The 19,712-nt window shown below is 38.4% G+C and overlaps 1 protein-coding gene across 1 annotated transcript; it reads right to left on the bottom strand.

Annotated features, from left to right (window-relative positions):
* Nucleotides 1-2,765: 2,765 nt before the first annotated feature.
* LOC139945241 (coiled-coil domain-containing protein 39-like) lies at nucleotides 2,766-18,420 on the bottom strand. The gene is made up of 21 exons (XM_071942553.1): nucleotides 18,354-18,420; nucleotides 18,002-18,225; nucleotides 17,175-17,294; nucleotides 16,500-16,646; nucleotides 15,495-15,653; nucleotides 14,736-14,828; nucleotides 14,141-14,269; nucleotides 13,319-13,510; nucleotides 12,396-12,499; nucleotides 11,933-12,260; nucleotides 11,006-11,170; nucleotides 10,231-10,368; nucleotides 9,158-9,274; nucleotides 8,705-8,844; nucleotides 8,365-8,440; nucleotides 7,706-7,865; nucleotides 6,986-7,164; nucleotides 5,940-6,071; nucleotides 5,422-5,538; nucleotides 4,803-4,903; nucleotides 2,766-4,367 (listed from the first exon to the last, which is right to left on the bottom strand). Exons 2-21 carry the CDS (start codon nucleotides 18,092-18,094, stop codon nucleotides 4,133-4,135), a joined length of 2,925 nt encoding a protein of 974 aa, XP_071798654.1. The 5' UTR covers nucleotides 18,095-18,225; nucleotides 18,354-18,420; the 3' UTR covers nucleotides 2,766-4,132.
* Between the last annotated feature and the right edge of the window lie 1,292 nt (nucleotides 18,421-19,712).

Below are 19,712 nucleotides of genomic sequence, written 5' to 3'. Positions count from 1 at the left end.
ACTTACCCCTTGACGTTTTTTTTCAATTTTGGCCCTTTTTTCAAGTACCAATATTTCCCTAAATAAAGCTTGTTTCTCGGTCAAAGTTGCATAAAAAGGCATCAGTAGAGCCTACTGCATCTATTTAGAGCGTAAAATAAAAACTCAAAATTTGGCCTAAAATTGACAAAATGCCTGGACTTACCCCTTGACGTTTTTTTCAATTTTGGCCCTTTTTTCAAGTACCAATATTTCCCTAAATTAAGCTTATTTCTCGGTCAAAGTTGCATAAAAAGGCATCAGTAGAGCCTACTGCATCTTTTTAGAGCATAAAATAAAAACTCAAAATTTGGCCTAAAATTGACAAAATGCCTGGACTTACCCCTTGACGTTTTTTTCAATTTTGGCCCTTTTTTCAAGTACCAATATTTCCCTAAATAAAGCTTATTTCTCGGTCCAAGTTGCATAAAAAGGCATCAGTAGAGCCTACTGCATCTTTTTAGATCATAAAATAAAAACTCAAAAATTTGCCCAAAATTGACAAAATACCTGGACTTACCCCTTGACGTTTTTTTCAATTTTGGCCCTTTTTTCAAGTACCAATATTTCCCTAAATAAAGCTTATTTCTCGGTCAAAGTTGCATAAAAAGGCATCAGTAGAGCCTACTGCATCTTTTTAGAGCATAAAATAAAAACTCAAAATTTGGCCCAAAATTGACAAAATGCCTGGACTTACCCCTTGACGTTTTTTTTCAATTTTGGCCCTTTTTTCAAGTACCAATATTTCCCTAAATAAAGCTTATTTCTCGGTCCAAGTTGCATAAAAAGGCATCAGTAGAGCCTACTGCATGTTTTTAGAGCATGAAATAAAAACTCAAAATTTGGCCCAAAATTGACAAAATGCCTGGACTTACCCCTTGACGTTTTTTTCAATTTTGGCCCTTTTTTCAAGTACCAATATTTCCCTAAATAAAGCTTATTTCTCGGTCCAAGTTGCATAAAAAGGCATCAGTAGAGCCTACTGCATGTTTTTAGAGCATAAAATAAAAACTCAAAATTTGGCCCAAAATTGACAAAATGCCTGGACTTACCCCTTGACGTTTTTTTCAATTTTGGCCCTTTTTTCAAGTACCAATATTTCCCTAAATAAAGCTTATTTCTCGGTCCAAGTTGCATAAAAAGGCATCAGTAGAGCCTACTGCATCTTTTTAGATCATAAAATAAAAACTCAAAATTTGGCCCAAAATTTACAAATTGCCTGGACTTACCCCTTGACGTTTTTTTTCAATTTTGGCCCTTTTTTCAAGTACCAATATTTCCCTAAATAAAGCTTGTTTCTCGGTCAAAGTTGCATAAAAAGGCATCAGTAGAGCCTACTGCATCTATTTAGAGCGTAAAATAAAAACTCAAAATTTGGCCTAAAATTGACAAAATGCCTGGACTTACCCCTTGACGTTTTTTTCAATTTTGGCCCTTTTTTCAAGTACCAATATTTCCCTAAATTAAGCTTATTTCTCGGTCAAAGTTGCATAAAAAGGCATCAGTAGAGCCTACTGCATCTTTTTAGAGCATAAAATAAAAACTCAAAATTTGGCCTAAAATTGACAAAATGCCTGGACTTACCCCTTGACGTTTTTTTCAATTTTGGCCCTTTTTTCAAGTACCAATATTTCCCTAAATAAAGCTTATTTCTCGGTCCAAGTTGCATAAAAAGGCATCAGTAGAGCCTACTGCATCTTTTTAGATCATAAAATAAAAACTCAAAAATTTGCCCAAAATTGACAAAATACCTGGACTTACCCCTTGACGTTTTTTTCAATTTTGGCCCTTTTTTCAAGTACCAATATTTCCCTAAATAAAGCTTATTTCTCGGTCAAAGTTGCATAAAAAGGCATCAGTAGAGCCTACTGCATCTTTTTAGAGCATAAAATAAAAACTCAAAATTTGGCCCAAAATTGACAAAATGCCTGGACTTACCCCTTGACGTTTTTTTTCAATTTTGGCCCTTTTTTCAAGTACCAATATTTCCCTAAATAAAGCTTATTTCTCGGTCCAAGTTGCATAAAAAGGCATCAGTAGAGCCTACTGCATGTTTTTAGAGCATGAAATAAAAACTCAAAATTTGGCCCAAAATTGACAAAATGCCTGGACTTACCCCTTGACGTTTTTTTCAATTTTGGCCCTTTTTTCAAGTACCAATATTTCCCTAAATAAAGCTTATTTCTCGGTCCAAGTTGCATAAAAAGGCATCAGTAGAGCCTACTGCATCTTTTTAGAGCATAAAATAAAAACTCAAAATTTTGCCCAAAATTGACAAAATGCCTGGACTTACCCCTTGACGTTTTTTTCAATTTTGGCCCTTTTTTCAAGTACCAATATTTCCCTAAATAAAGCTTATTTCTCAGTCCAAGTTGCATAAAAAGGCATCAGTAGAGCCTACTGCATCTTTTTAGATCATAAAATAAAAACTCAAAAATTTGCCCAAAATTGACAAAATGCCTGGACTTACCCCTTGACGTTTTTTCCAATTTTGGCCCTTTTTTCAAGTACCAATGTTTTCCCTAAATAAAGCTTATTTCTCGGTACAAGTTGCATAAAAAGGCATCAGTAGAGAATACTGCATCTTTTTAGAGCATAAAATAAAAACTCAAAATTTGGCCCAAAATTTACAAAATGCCTGGACTTACCCCTTGACGTTTTTTTCAATTTTGGCCCTTTTTTCAAGTTCCAATATTTCCCTAAATAAAGCTTATTTCTTAAATAAAAACAAAAAAATAAATAAAAAAACTTATTCTCCATCAACATTGTACCAACCACTAATTAATTTTATTCACTAAATATATATACACAATGTACACTTCTAGTAAATTCCATCAGTGCTCCAAATTTGTCATTGTACAAATATAAAAGGCTACCATTTCAGGTTTACCGTGCTGTACCGATTTTGTCCGTCACAAATTTTGCACGTAAAACAGACGCTGTGCAAATGCAGACTGTAAGACAATTTCAAAAGTCAATATCAAATAAGGATTGACTATGCACTGATTTGTGTGTCTCAGCGGCAGTTACAAGTAGTCAAGTCAATACAATCCGAGACAAATAATGTGTGAGCAGGAATAAAATTGTCCAATCTTTACACACAGGGCATCAATTTATAGACAATCTGTAATGTCAATAGCCAGTCAGGGGGTTGTTTAGTCGAGAATTTTGTCCACGCCAACAACGGAACGTGTCAACAGTGGTAAATAAAAACTCTGTTGACTTGGAATCTTGTCGCAAATTCCCTACACACAGAAACGCTTTTGACCGTTGACAAAATCTGAATATTTTCTGCAAGTGGTCGATAGTGTTGGACCTTTTTTGTTGAAGTGCACTACAAAAAAACTGTACAAATATATCTTACGAATACTCATCTCAACTCTCTATTTACAAATATAAATTAAATTTATTGAAAAGGAACATGGTTTGGGGGGGGGTTAAAGTAATTTTTACTTGTTTTGCTCAGTAAAGCTTTGTGCAACTTTCTTCATCGGATGATGAATGTATGGTTGACCATCAATAAAAACTTGTAAAAACTTATTGAACAATAATAAAGTATTGTCGAGTGTCTTTGAATTATGTAGTGAATATTAATGAGCTTTCCAGGGGTTGACAAAGATAGACTCTTTTAGGTTTATTTTGATCCACTGATTGTTGATTAGTCTGGTGCATGATTACACTCACTGAGACCATGCATACATACTTCATGTAACCAGACATGTATGCTTTGTTGTTGAGAGGGCAAGGGAACCAAGGCATTTTCTTTTTGATAAAGGGCACCAAGGCAATGACCAGGGGCAATTGCCTTTGTTTTCTTCGAGAAGTATCGGCCCTGCGTTACCCATCACTAAAAACTGTCTAGAAACTCGTTATCACAAGACCACTAAACTTAAGTACATTGCTGAAGATGTAGGGGGATGGGGGCAAGGTTTCCGCCAGGATTTGGTAAAAGGGTGTCCAAATGGTTCACTTATAATACATTTACATGTAAACGACAGATAAAACAGTGTGTCTAAATGAACACTCCTCTGGTTAACACTATCGGGGTGTGAGTAGTTGAACATAAGTCGTACTCACACAGTGCCCTTTGCCCTCCCACTCTGGTCCGTCTTGACTAGTGCTTGCTACCACGTCCACTCCTTACGCTAGCCTGACTCCCTCCGCTGGGCGGTCGTGATCCAACCCTCCCTGGGGTCCCCTGTTGGGGTGATTGTATCGGTGAGCGGGGTGCTGATTTGGGTGTTCTAGCCCCACTGCCTGAGATACCTAGACCACCAAGATCCACTGTACGAAGGGCTGCAGTGCTGCTAGCTCGGCTGGATGCGGTGCTGCGTACAGATGATGCAGTTCTACACAAAGAAAGAAAAATCGACAAGAATACTGTTTAATAATAAGTATAGTGTTATATAGCACATGTATAGCTGCGGTGCATTCAGCAGCCACTGCCAGAAACACCAGGGCGAACCCGTTCTCTTAGCGATAAGTGTAACTCAAATATTTTAGGTGCATGTACACACACTACGACTTGACATCCCATCGGAAGCACGCAGCAATATTTAAGTGTCTTCCTCATGGACACAAGTGGCAAGACCGGGACTCGAACCCACACTCTGATGATCAGAAACATGAACAGAAGCCTGAGTCCTGTGGTCTTAACCACTCGACAACGACACACCACAATTCAAAATTATAACTGTTGATTTGAAACGCATGAGGCAAAGGTTCATCAAACAAGTGGAACAGTAAATGTAACAATTTGAGTGATTAATGTCAATAGTTCGTACCTTGAGCTAAGACTAGCGCTACTCCTTGCACTGTAAGCTGAACCCGGTCTAGAATGACCCCTAGCACTTCCCGTTGGCGCTGGAGGCACTTGAAGACCAGCCTGAGGACAAACAAAAATCATCATGGTTAAAGACGAAGAAGAAATTTGGTTGAAGGTCCAAGTTGCATAAAAAGGCATCAGTAGAGCCTACTGCATCATTTTAGAGCATAAAATCAAAACTCAAAATTTAGCTGAAATTTGACAAAATGACTGGACTAACCCCTTGAAGTTTTTTCAATTTTGGGCCCTTTTTCAAGTTTTGATATTTCCCTAGTTAAAGCTTATAGCAACCTCTACTTTCAAGACTGTTTCGTTTAGACAACTTTTGTGTAATCGTCCTAAAAGGTTTAGTTTCCAGCTCACTGATTATGAAGTTTATGCCGGCACCACTCCTCCAGAAATGCTATCCAGCAGTGCAGAATTACACAAGCAGTAAAGTATGGTTACTAATACAAACTCATAAGCTTACCGATTGTGGTTAAACTTTGATGGAATTTGAACCCTGGAAAACCTTGAGGCTACCCCTGAGTTCCGCCTGCCTAATATTTGTTTGATTCCTTCTTTTGAGAAACACTAACCTGAGAGAAGAGCATATGGGTGGTCGGTATGACGTCTGGCTGGGTGTGGATGACATCACCAATCTGCTTAGCGAGGTTCTTATTGAAGTCTCTCAGCTCACGCAGTGAGAAATCTTTCTGTTTATATATCATGAAATAAAAAACGATTTGAATTGGACAAGAAGAAAACGTGTTTGATCGGAGGAAAACCTTTAAGTGACCTAGGTCGATTTCTAGAAGAGATCAGGGCACATTTTCGATGCTCTGCTTACTGATGAAATCTGCGCTGACGCTCACATTTCTGGACTAGTTGCATATTGCCTCTAGTAGTAACGTTGAGTACACAAGCACACAGGCAAACATTCCCTGTTTACCCGTAAAGTATCCTTACTTCCATAAGCGCCAATTCTTTGTGATTGTAAGCAGAGCCATGATATTAAGCCCTGATTGGTATGCTTGGTTTCATGCTAAAGGTGGCTTGGGTGTACAGAACCAAAGCAAGACAAAACGCAGGTTGGAATTTTAAATGTTTGTCGTACCTCTTCATGTGATTCTCCTTTAATCTTCTTAGCTGTCCTGACTTCTCTAGCATAGCGTGCTATCTGCTTAGACACTCTATCAATCTTGGCTTTCTGCTCATCGTGCTCTCTGATCATCTGATGCTGCTTATTCTGTTAACATTGAAACACAGAAATTGAGTTAAAACATCTGTCTGCCTGAACAGATTTCAGCATGTCATGGCCTAGCTGATAAGAACACTGGACTCTAAGAAGCTCTGGTGTTTCCGATCAGCAGAGTGTGGGTTCGAGTCCCGGTCATGACGCCTGTGTCCTTAAGCCAGACACTTTACCATAATTGCTTCGTCCTTCGAATGGGACATAGGCTGTTGGTCCTGTGTGTTATGTAACGCACGTAAAAGAACCCAGTGCACTGTATAAAAAAAAGAAGGGGTTCTCCTGGGTGTTCCTGGTTTGATTGGCTCCATATTGCAACACAGCACCTTGTAAACAATTACATGGTGATACATGTATATAAAAGGAGCAGGTCTCACATAACTCAAATGTAGTCCCACATACCTTGCAGGAAAATACTGAATGTTAAAGTGCCTTGAGCCCCACGGAGCACTATATAAGACGTCAGTAAGTACTATTTATTATTAAAGCCATTGGACACGTTCGGTAAACAGTATTGTCCAAAGGTCCACACTTCGTGTATCACAACTTATATATAAAATAACAAACCTGTGAAAATTTAGGCTCAATTGATCATCGGAGTCGGGAGAAAATAACGGGAAAACCCACCCTTGTTTCCACACGTTTCGCCGTATCAAGACATGTGTTTAAAATAAATCCGTAATTCGGATCGAGAAATGATATTGTTTTAATGTTTTCTCAAAAAGTAAAGCATTTCATGGAATAATATTTCAAGAGAAGTCTTTCACCACTACCTTCTGTAAACCCTGTAAGTTATTTGTAAATCTGTGAACTTTTAATTTTTTTTCTGTTCCGAAAGTGTCCAATAGCTTTAAGATGGTGCCGTGATGCATCAATGCACGAGATCTATACCAAGAAGTCAGGACACCTACCTCTTTCTCATCAATCATTTCTTCATAAGCCTCTTTATCTCTCGTTAGGTTCTGCATCGTGTTACTCATAGTCTGTAGATCATCTTGTAGCTCTCGGATCTGACGTCTCTTATATTTGTATTTATCCATCGCGGCCCTCAGCTGCTCATCGAGACGTTGTTTCTCTTCATATTCCTCACCTAAAGAAAATAAAATCATCTTATTATTATCTCCTTACTATCAAGTAATAACCACATGAGAAACTGATTGGGTGTGTAACTTAATTTGGGGTTGAACAAATGAAATTTAACAGGTCGGCAACTCATGACAGAACCCTATGGAAAGCCATCACAGTTCGAGAACATCAACCAAAATTAATTGAACGAAAAACATGCTCTCTACCAACTGATCTAATCTACCCCTATGTAACCGGTCTCACTATTTCATCATTATTTTTTAGGGGTGCTAGTAAGAAGTAACCTGTAAGTACCGTATAGCCAGGGATCGCACCCAAGTTTACTGCAGTTTTGAAGGATAAATAAACCATGCCAGCCTGCAATATTATATCATCCATCTACACAGTACACAGTCAACCCGCCTACTGTTTGACCATTTAATATCATCCACTTTGATTTGGAAAGAAAGATGCACGATGCCAGCCTGCACTATGATACCATGTAGTGAAATCATCTTACAGAAGAAACAATATCACCACATTGATTTGTAAAAGTTTGTACTGACTTGTTTCGGTAACCCTGTTGAAGCTTTTCCGATACTGCTCATTGCGACCGTTCATCAACCTCAGAGTGTTCTCCAACGCTTTAATCTCCTTCTCAGCTTTACGGATCTTAGCGTCTAGCTCGTCTCCTCTGCGTTGAAGCTCTTCCTTCTCCTGTGCTGCCTGTGATGTCAAAGATGTAAAGTCCACAAAATAAGAGACTAAATAAAGACGCTTGTGGGTTTTACTTTTCTCCTGAAGATGAGCGGAGTGTACTGTTTGAAACTTCAAGACCGAACTGGCTCTAAGCACTCGTCCAAACGAGATTGTACACATGGGGTGCATTTTGATGTTCGTAACCAATAACTGTTTCGGTTGACTTGGCCATTGATAATCAATGACCGAAACAGTTATTGCTTACAGCCGCCAAAACGCAGCTCTGTTTGTACCAACAAGTTAACTATGTATACCTGTAGTTAATTCTTATCTGAGTGTTTTGTTCTTTAAAAAAAAAAAAAAAAATTACAATTTGAGGAACAAAGGAGCTACATTTTCTTTCAATTCGTAAAACTTTCTTCCGCTAGCCCTATCAAATATTTAAGCTCAAGTTTGAACTGTTCAATTGATTTTGTAAGGCCCCTGGGCAATGAAGAAAATTTTTGACTGGTTGGTTACCACTTACCCTGATGACGTAGTAAGCTTGAGAACGGTCCTCTTCACCCTCTGGTGGTGCCATAGAAACCATCAAGATTTCATACCTAAGAATAACAAGATTAAAACAATTTGAAGGCTCAAGAAGATTTCGAGAGAATCCTGAAACTAGGAAAAAACCTGAGAAATCACACGCCTCCAAATGACCAGCAAAATGTTAAAACCTCAATCATGTCAATGATCATGCCATAAGCTCAAAACAACAGGGCTCATTCTGCTAACACAGAATTCTGCGCTGAACTGCATCTAAAAAGAGTAGTTACATTGACCATAAGCGCACAATCCCTCATAACAATCCCTCGTCTACGAACCTTTTGCGTAGCTTGTCGATCTTGGTGATGCGTTCATGAAGCTCTGAGCTAACTGTGCTTCTCTCTTCCTCAGCTCCCTTGAGCTGCGCTTGGAGCATCTCCTTATGGATCGAGATCTCATGGTGGCGCTCTCTCATCGCCTAAACAGGAACAGACAGATTGGGGTAGTATTCATTGAATAAAAAGAGCAAGGGAGGGTGCAAAGGGCACAGTGTGAGTTTGAGTCCCAGTCTTGACACTTGTATTCCAAGCAAGACACTTAACCATTATTGCTTCGTCCTTTGGATGGGATGTAAAGCTTTTGATATGCAAAACAAACCAAAGGATAAAAGCTTCAATCTATATTGATTAAAGAGTCTGTGAACTGCTGATGTTATGTTTTTAAAAGTCAGGTCTGAGTTGCCTTTCATGAAAACAAATCGTTAGAAATCTATTAAGATTTATTGTTCTTACGGTTTCCAGTTGAAGTCTGCGTTTCTCCAGAGAGAAGACGTCGTCGGCTCTGGAGTTCAACTGATCCCTCAGTCGTTTGATCTCCAACTTCAGAATATTCTCCTCAACCATTTGATCCTGTCAATAAGAAATAGAAACAAAATTAAGATTTTACTTGCGCAGGACGTCATAACATAGTTTGATTTGTTCTTTTAATAATACAGCCAACAGCTCAAGCGCCAATAATGTTACAGGGATTAGGAAACAAGAAGAAACGTTCAGTTTTAGACATGGAAGGGAAACCTTAAAGGAACTCGTTGCCTTGGAATGGACGAGTTGGTCTATAAAAAGCGTTTGTAACCGTTTTTTAATAAAATGCATATGGTTAGAAAGATGTTTTAAAAGTAGAATACAATGATCCGCACAAGTTTGCCTCGAAATTGCGTGGTTTTACTTTTACTGCGCGAACTAACACGGTCGGCCATTTATGGGAGTCAAAAATTTGACTCTTATAAATGGCCGACCGTGCTAGTCGACAAGGTAAAAGGAAAACCACGCAATTTCGAGGCATGTTTGTGTGCATCATTGTATTCTACTTTTACAACATCTTTCTACCCATATGCATTAAAAAAAAAACAGTTACAAACGCTTTTCAAAGACCAACTCGACCGATCCAAGGCAACGTGTTCCTTTAAATGGGGTTAACCTATGCAATCAGGTAGGGACTGACAACCCAATCTACATGCAAGGCTCTGGTCTGAGGTGGGATTCGAAACAGTGCTCCACAAAGGTGAACAATTATTTGCTAAGCAACAACTGAGTGGGGCACCTGCAGTTGCAATAATGTAAACTTTAAGGAGTTTTGGCTGGGAACCAGTTTCTGTCAAGCAACCTTTTGTCTGTGCTAAGCAAGTTTTTTTTGCTTAAAGGCTTAATGAAACTGGGTCAGGTTTACTGAGTAGAAATAATCACTTCCTGATAATACCCTGCTGTGACTTAACAGTTCCTGTTAAGCAATATTTTTCTGCGCTTAGTAAGTTTTTATGCTTACAAGTAATAATAATCACTTCCTGAAAACATTGTCTGTTACTTACCTGTTTGTTATAGATGATGCGTTTGAGCTCTCGTTGTGAGCTGTCGTTGTGGAGGTTCAGTTCTTCCATCTTACTGGTCAGGTCAGCTTTCTCCGTCCCGCTCTTGTCAAGATCTCTCTTGACACGTCGGATATCATCCTGTAGAGAACATACAATTTACATCAGTTTACTCAAAAACACTCAAGATCAAATTGGAAATTACAACAATCGCTTGTGTTACAATGGCCTTTTGAAGAAAAGAAAAAATGATTAAAAACAGATCACTGTTATAAAGACAGGCCTCGTAAAACCCAAGGTATCCACTGCAATTGCTCTTCGTGTTGTACCTTTTGCAAAGTTCAAATACAAATTTAAATTCGTCCTCATAGAAGTGCCCCTTAAACTAAAGGGGAAACGCTGTCCCTCTTCAAGAGCAGGCACAAGTCCTGCAAACATGACAGCTCTTCAAGAACTCTGCACTGTGCATTTTTAGTTTTTAACTTCGCAGAGTGAGACGCACACACTATGCTCATTGCCTATTCCTGAGCCTTCGACAGTCAGTTGCTTTGAGGACCTATTTGAGAACTTCTACTCCTTTTGGAGCCAAAACATGGACAACCAAACAGAGGGAGACCAGTCAAGAACATGGTGAAGACAATGAAGGAAGATAAAGGGATGGTGACTACGGATGATCTCACTGGCTACATGAGTGAATGTGATGTGTGGCGTGTGTATCATCACGCTCCTCTCAAGTAACTTGGGTCAACAGAGTGAGTAAGTGAGTGAGTATTATTACCTGGAGTCGTTTCAGCTGAGTGTTGACCAATTGATACGTGTTATTCCTCTCTTCTAAGACGGCTGTCAGTTCCTTGATCTTAGCGTTCAGTTGATCCATCTCCTCTGTACTTCGCTCACCCTGGATACGAGCAATACGTCTCTCCAACTGCTGCACAGTAAAATCCTAAAAAAAAAAAGAAAAAAAAAGGCAAAATAACAAATAAATCAGATGACTTAATTTCATAATATCACTATTCAAAATACACCAAAAACAATTTCTTACAACAGATAAAACCCCAAGTACAGTTCTCTTTAGTTTTTTCTATGGTTCTAAAGACAAAAACCTGCTCTTGGAATCTCTTACGGGTTTCTAAAAAGTTATGAAACATGTTAAAGAAGTGTGTTGAACTCACTTCAATTCAGTTAGAGTGTATCATTCAACTCAAAATTATTCATAAATTAAGATGTTAGCATAATTTAAAGAAGAACAAATTTAAAAACAAATACTAAACAAACAAAATATCTAATAGATGTTAAATTTGCATCGGGGATAAAGAATATTAATATTTTTTTTTTACCCATACACCGATGTGTGTTAGCACTATACTCAGTACTTTCCCCGAGTCCTGTGAAAAAAATATCACAGGCATGTTACTCGGGTGGGATTCGAACCCACGACCCTTGCAATTCTAGAGCAGTGTCTTACATATTTTTTCACAGGACTCGGGAAAGTACTGAGTATACAGTGCTAACACACATCGGTGTATGGGTAAAAACCAAAATTAATGAACAAATATCGTTCAAAACTGTTGTTGACGATATGATGATGGGGCCCTTCGAACTTAATAGTAGCAGGCAATGTGGGGTTAACCCCGATGTAGCAACATTTGTGGTCAAACCAATAATACTTTGTCAGGAAAGGGAACGATGTAGTTCAGATAGTTACCTGATTGTAGATAATCTCTTGCTGTTTCAGCGAGTCATGATCCAGTTTATTAATCCTACTGCTCAGGTTCCGACTCGCCGCCCTCGATCCCTGAATCTCAGCCATTGTGTTCTTCTCCATGGTCTTTCCTTCAAACAACTCCTGGGCTTTCTTATACTGGAGATCTCTCAACCTCTTCAGCTCCTGATCTAGAAGGTGTAGGTTCTCTTCTTCGTCCAAGAGGGCTTTGTCCATCATGGCAGCTCGTTCCTCGGCCGTTAGGGAAGCGTCAGATATCTTCTCAAGCTTGATCATCAGGTCTTGACGATTAGCTTTGGCGTTCTCAACTCTGCAAATAAAAGATTGCACGTTTGTGTAATTTCTTGATGGTAAATCAAGTAAGGAATCATTCAAAGTTCCAATAGCAAATGGAGCTGATACTTTCCTTCTGTTGTGAATCAGTTGATAATAAATAAAAAATCACCTGTTTTTCTTGTCTTCCACATCCCTTTTTAAGTCGCCAACTTGCCGTCTCATTCCCTCTAAATCTGTTGCTGTTCTGGCGACGGTGAACTTCAATGTTTCAAGCTGAAATGAAAATTCATCATAACATTACGATATTTCCACATGATGCTCAATGGAAAGTAACTATAAGAAAATATTGTGGTTTAGAGCATGGAATTCAAGTTCTGGTGGTTTAATCATCGGAGTGTGGGTTCGGGTCCCGGTCATGACACTTGTGTCCTTGAGCAAGATACTTTACTATAATTGCTTCTCCTCACCCAGGGGTATAAATGGGTACCTGCGAGGGTAGAGGTTGATATTGTGTATGAAAACATCTTTGGAGGACCAAGGCAACTCATGGCTGTATACTTCCCAGGGAGCTGAGAAAGATTACAGGGAAGTTTTTGGCCTAATGACCTGGGTCCCTATGTAAAGCGTATTGGTTTGGTTATTGTAAAATGCGCTATATAAGAACTAGTTATTATTATTAGGCATATTACTACATGACTTAAAGATGCTATGTCAGATTTTTTGCCGATTTGACCCCAAACTTTTGATTTAAAATTCAATAGGTATTTTGATGGGGGTCGAGAAAGTTACAAGCTTTCATTTGAGCATTGCTCGAAAAAGTCGGCCAATTATTAGTAGCAGTGAAATAAAGTGCTCAAAATTAGTTTTTGTCGGGATCCCGACAATATATCATGCGACCAATTCTTATGTGTTTTATAAGAAACGTTTTAAAATTTTGTCATGGTTCCTGACCATTAAAAGTAAAAGTTAAACTTTTTTCGTTAGAGCGGGTGATACTCTTTGAAATACCATTCACTCTATTTTTTTATGTTTGGGGCCAAAAATCTGACGTAGCATCTTTAAGAAAGCATCAAGCATCTTCCATTCACATACCTCATCTTGGAACTGGATTCGCTGGGTCTCAGCATCTCTGTAGTCCAGTCGGAGTTTAGCGGCGGCTCGGTCCGTGGCCCCAAGCTTCTTCTGCTGCTCTCGGTTATTCTCAACTTCATTATCCAAGAACTGCTGCTTTTCCTTGACGTTGCTCTCATTATTGAAGACTTCTGCCTTCACCTCGGACAGCTCCTGAACCAATTAGAAAATATTAAGCAATTAGAAAACCAGTTTCATAGAGCTGCTGAAAGTGGTTTGGTACTTTTGATACGACACTTAACACAAACCTCCACAGGTTTACATTAAACTTACATGGTTTAAAGATAACTATGGTAGAAAGCTTCTCGTATACTTGCTGAGGTGCTGTAGTTTTTGACAAACTAGTTAAATAATTTCACAAAAATAATTGTTGTCTCAGTGAGATGAAAAACAGTTTAGCATGAACAACGGATTAACACGACTCTCCTGAAAACATTTACTGTGTGATTTCCACTTTTTTTCTCTCAAAAATCTGACGACTAATGAAGCTGAAACTTCTACAGGTAAATTATATGACATATCTTTATTCACAGTGAGTAGGGATTCATGTCATGGCAAAAACCTGATCTTCAAAAGGGATCAAAACCTTACTGTTAGATTTCTATTTCAACATTGCTTACCTTAAGCACAATAAAAGGCTCGCTAACCTTCCAGTGCTTACTAACTGTATGAAAATTAATAATGTATTTTGTGCAAACCAATGGTTAACGCACAAGTCTGCCACCTAAATTTTGTGCTTTAAGAATTGGCCTAAGAATAACTAAAAAATACAGATGAACTTACGTTAGCGAGCATGTCCATTTCTTTATCTCTCCGTTGCATCTGTTCAATGGTTGATTCCCACTGACTGATCAATTCTTGACGATCGTTATGAGCTTTGCGAAACTCCTCAGCTGTCTTGTCCAACTCCAACTAAGAAATCACAAATGAAGAACTTTAAAACCCAATTCATCTAATCCTCTTAGATCCACAATAAATCTAGCCTTTTGTCAGGGGTTGGACAGCTTCAAAGGGCCCTTTTCGAAACCTTGTCTTCGGCTCCAAATTTGGCTAAGGCTAGCTTGGCCATGCAGTTGGGTTGACAATTGCGCGTTCTTTGCGTTGCGCTCAGGGCTTCAGACGAGAGGACGGAGCCTGAAGCCGAATCCAAAGCAGTGGCAAAGGGCCGTAGAATATTCTTTATCCTTGCTACAAATTTAACATCTATTAAATCCTTGCAGTACCCGCTGCTAAAACATAGTTGGTATGAATCTAGAATTGCAAAGGTCTTGGGTTTGAATCCTACCTGCGTAATATGCCTATGATTTTTTTGCAAAGAACTCGGGAAAGTACCAAAACCAAAATTAACAAACTCAAAACTACTAAATGAGTTTCTTACCTGAGCCGTGAGTGTCTCCGTCATCTCATGCTCCAAATGTTTTCTCTTCTTGTGACTCTCATCTGTCATTCGTTCCATGCGCAGTGAAAGTTCCTGTCAAATCATATAAAATTAAATTTATAATTCAAATGTTTCTCAATAAAATTAGCCTTTGCTTGTCTTGAACCTACACAAACATATATCGTTCAAACTATTATTGATGTTCCAGATGTAACTTCAAGTCCTAAACCACAAGATAAACTGACTGCGTAAGTTTTAAATAGTTTGATTTTGAACAAAGAACAATTTACTGGAGCGGGACTTGGACTATGACCTACAGGATATTGTACCAGCGCTCTTAACAACTTTGCTATCCAGCCCTTTACTGGAGGCCTCCCTAAACATAAACTTGACGGCAGTGAGATATGTTTTTAAACAAAGAGTCTTTTGTGCGTGATTTAACAGCAGAACTTGCAATGTTCTTGTCATTCGAGAGGTTTGAGGACTTCTCAACCTGTCAACTGTGGTCCAGTGGTTAGACTACAGGCATTGCAAACACAAGGTTGTAGGTTCGAATCCTACCAAGCTGAATTCACAACGATTACAAAAAGTATTGTCGTCTAGTTACTGAATCAAAATGTTTTAGTTGTTCAATTCATCATCATAGGTGATAAACCAGTGTTTGTATAAGAGAGATTGGCTGTTGCTAGCTTGGTTATATATCCCCTTGTGGGAGTTTGCCGCGTTCCCTTCACGGGAAGATCATCTAAACAATCATACCTTGATTTTAGCGTCATCCATTTTGGTGTACTTAGCCAGCGTCATTGCGTCTTCATCTTTCCTTGCAGACTCTTCAAGCCATGCTTCCAACGCCTGCTGGTCCCAATTCAGTTGTGACTTCAACTCCTCCAAGGATTGGGTATTCTTGAAGATGATGTTCTATAAAACGGAAACCAAAATTGAATTGATTGTTTTTAAACTATATTTTCTTTTTCTTCCAGTTTTTGCGGCAACTTCAAAAGAACTGAAGACTGTGGGGACATTGTCTAACAGCCTCTGTGCTTTTGATAAATTGCATGGAAAACAAAAAATAAAGAGGGAAATTTTTCTTTTTAGAATAAATATGACACAGTTTCATAGAGCTGCTTAGCGGAAAATATTGCTTAAAAAGCTATACTTGTGACATGGCAGTTAGGCTGCTAACCTTGTGCTGGTAAGCATAATTCTGTTTGTACTTAAAGGCAGTGGACACTATTGGTAACTACTCAAAATAATTATTGGCATAAAACCTTACTTGGTAACGAGTAAAGGGGAGCTGTTGATCGTATAAAACATTGTGAGAAACAGCTCCCTCTGAAGTAACGTAGTTTTGAGAAAGAAGCAATTTTCCACGAAACTGATTTCGAGACCTCAGAATTAGAATTTGAGGTCTCAAAATCAAGCATCTAAAAGCACACAACTTTGTGTGACAAGGGTGTTTTTTTTTCTTCATTGTTATCAGGCAATTTCGACGACCGATTGAGCTCAACTATTCACAGGTTTGTTATTTTATGCATAGTTGAGATACACCAAGTGATAAGACTGGTCTTTGACAATTACCAATAGTGTCCAGTGTCTCTAAGCAGCTCTATGAAATTGAGCCAAGGTTTCAAACAATGAGTATGAAAGTTGCATACAAAAAATGACAGCATATTTGTTTTAATGAAAAAAAATCCAGATTACTGTGGCAAGGAGTTGGAGATATCTCAAGAATAAAAAGAAGGAAGGAAATTCAAGATAGTTTACCTCATGAATGTTTCGACGCTCTTTGATGTCAGCCAGATCATTCTCAAGACGTTGAATTTCCTGTTTAAGACGTCCGGCTTCCCGTGACGCAACGAGTGCCATGTGATTCTCTGTATCCAACTCATTACCCCGGGCTCGATTCAAGGCCTACAAGATAAATTATTAATGGTTTATTAAAAACATTTTCAAAAGTAATGACCAGAGGCCGAATAGAATTTGAATTACAATACTAGATACAATATTTTAAAAGTATAAATTAAAGGCACAAAAGCCACAAAAGACATACTCCAAAATCAAGGAACACCGAAACGAAGTTAAATCAAGCTCACTACAGAATCACAGCAGAGTTTAAAACTGATGTTTCTTTGCAACAATCTAGTACTGTTTAGGGTGCGGGAAGGAACTGTGTTTTAATTTTTTTATTTTTTTAAGAATGCATTGATCTCCAGGAATGGAATTTAAATGTCAAAGCTCCGTTTCGGCTGCGAACATTTCGCAGGAGTTGAGCTGTGTTCGAGTCTTCCAAACTATTCCTTGCGAATTTGCGAGGTCAAAATTTGTATCGCTTTCGCAGGATGTATAAACCAGGCGACAATCAAAGGTTTAGAGGAAACTTTTGAAGGGGCACCAAGGCCAATAACGGGGCAACAGTAGGAAGGTTTGTTAGTTTGTTACCTGTGTCTGATTCAGCTCTTGTTGTACATTCTTCATATGCTCAGACATCGCAAATACCCGGTCCTCATGCTCCGACAGCTCAGACTGAAACCTGACGATCTCTTGTTGTTTTCTTTGGACCTATTGGAAAAACAAAAACCAAAACAGTTATAAAGTAAGAAATCATCATGCACATCTGCAAACATGAAAGTTTACCAATTGCTTCCGATTGTGTGTACTCTTGGTTTCAAATATGCCAGGACACCTAGTGGTAAATACGAGCAATAAAGGAAAAACTCTCAGTAATCGATAAATTTCCCTCACATAACAAACATAGATTATCATCTTTTGGGTTTAAAAACTTAATCTATCAAACTCAAAAATCAATGACAGACGAATGGAAATGAAGGAGAGAAATGGTTGTCTCTCAAAACAAAATTGAAATACATTTGTTAAACACAAACTACAATCAAAGTAAAGTACTCCATTTTGTTCCAAAGGTAAACTTTGATTCTTGAACACTTATTTCTGCCTGCGACTTGGCACACTTTTTAAATCTAAGTAAAGGCATGTATGAAGTTTGAGTGGTTCCTAGTTTGAGCGCCGAGTCGTAGACGGTAACAAGTGTTCACAATAACAAAATCTGCACCTTGAACAAGATGTAGGAAGGCATGGAAGTTGATTGACATGATTAAAAACAAACAATAAATAAAAACATAGGCCTAATTAAAAATCTTGTCAACATCTTAATTTTCTTATCAACTATTAAAAATAAAATAGATGAACACTCCAAAACATTTTTAAAAAGCCAACCCCCTGCCATGCCTGCCAATCTAGCTAAGGTTTACCTGTTCCTCAAGTTGTTTATTCTCTTGATTCGCGACAGGGACCTTCATCCCTCCGTCCCACTCCATCTCACCGAGGACACTCCGGACACTCATGTTGGCTAGACCTCCACCGGTCAATAGTGCTGACAACACCGTTGGGGAAACTCTCCTGTATTAGGTTGGTCTTCGGTCACCGCTGTTGCTGTCAAACTAAATTTCGGTGGTCGAAGTTGCAATTCTAATGACTTTTGAAACCAGAAAAATGAGTACAAATTACAGAAAGGATCGTTATTTGCCGTTTCTTGTAAACAATATACATGAATGTGATAAATTAATAACATTTTCAACACAATGTTTCACAAAAGAAAATTACCTTTTATTGCTGTCGTCCGTGAAGCTTGTACCTTGTTTGCAAATTTGCTGTGGTTACGGTATTCGGATGACCTTTCATTGTCCCCTACAATTTACGCGAGAGTTGCACATTAACAGAGCAGCGCACCAGTGACATAATATTTAGGTGGCAACAGAGGGCGCTATCCATGTAACAATTTTACAAAATTATTTTGGCTGGGTTATGATTCTTCAGACATAAAAAATTAATGTGGCTGGGTTATGATTCTTCAGACATAAACAAAAAACGAATTGTAATCTTTTAGTAGTGTCTTTGTTTAATCAACTTCAACTCTAGGCCTCCCCGTATGTACTACTTGAAGAACTTTACTATGAGCAGAACTGGGCAGGAATTGACAAAATAAGTGGAAGTGTTGTGGCCTAGCCGATAAGAGCACTGAATTCAAACTCTGGTGTTTCTTATCAGCAGTGTGGGTTTGAAGCCTAAGCCGTTACACTTCACCATTGCTTCGTCCTTGGGAGGTAAAGCCGTTGGTCCTGCGTGTTGTTTAAAGCACTTATCAAAAAGAAAAGGGGTTCACCCCCGGTGTTCCAAAAAGAGAAGGGGTTCGCCCCCGGTGTTCCAAAAAGAGAAGGGGTTCAGAGAAGGGGTTCACCCCCGGTGTTCCAAAAAGCAAAGGGGTTCACCCCTGGTGTTCCTAGCTGGACTGGCAGTATATATTGCGCCACAGCACCTTGTAAACCATTACATGGTGCAATTAAATTGTCAAACAAACAAAAACCCCAAACAAACAAAAGTAAAAAATAATAACTACTCCGATGGTCAAAAGCAAAACAGAAAAAAAGAAAACTAACAACACAACACAAAAACTAAATAAATCAAATTCTCAAGACACAAAAAAGGTTTTATCATTAGACCGAAAAATTTCCTTTTATTGGGCCATTTGGTGAGACAATATTAAATACAAAACAACTCAAGTTTTGAATATGCATAACTGTCAAATTAATTCAAAATGTAAAGCCTGTTTTCGGATTTTTTATGACTGACTGACCTGAAATCCTGCCGTACAATTGAGTTCAATTGATGAATCCTTTGGGATTATTGACAAGTTTTACATTTTTTTGTAATTAGTTGATATTTTTTTTGTTAACGATTTTATTGTATTTTTTTTCAGAGTTACGTTTTGTACATAGTTTGCATTACAGGTTAAATCACATAAATAACAGCACCTAGGCCACTTCAATACATGCCAAATGGTATCCACCACAATCTAAATAAAGGTTGTAAAAACTGGTCTTATTCTGAGGAGAGTTCATGCTCTTTTTATGAGATAACTCAATAATAATTTTTACATTTATTCCTTTAAGTGATTTACTAGGA

This window comes from Asterias amurensis, chromosome 12 (assembly GCF_032118995.1).
Source record: "Asterias amurensis chromosome 12, ASM3211899v1".
Taxonomy (NCBI): Eukaryota; Metazoa; Echinodermata; class Asteroidea; order Forcipulatida; family Asteriidae; genus Asterias; species Asterias amurensis.
This window is presented reverse-complemented; position numbering and strand designations above follow the sequence as displayed.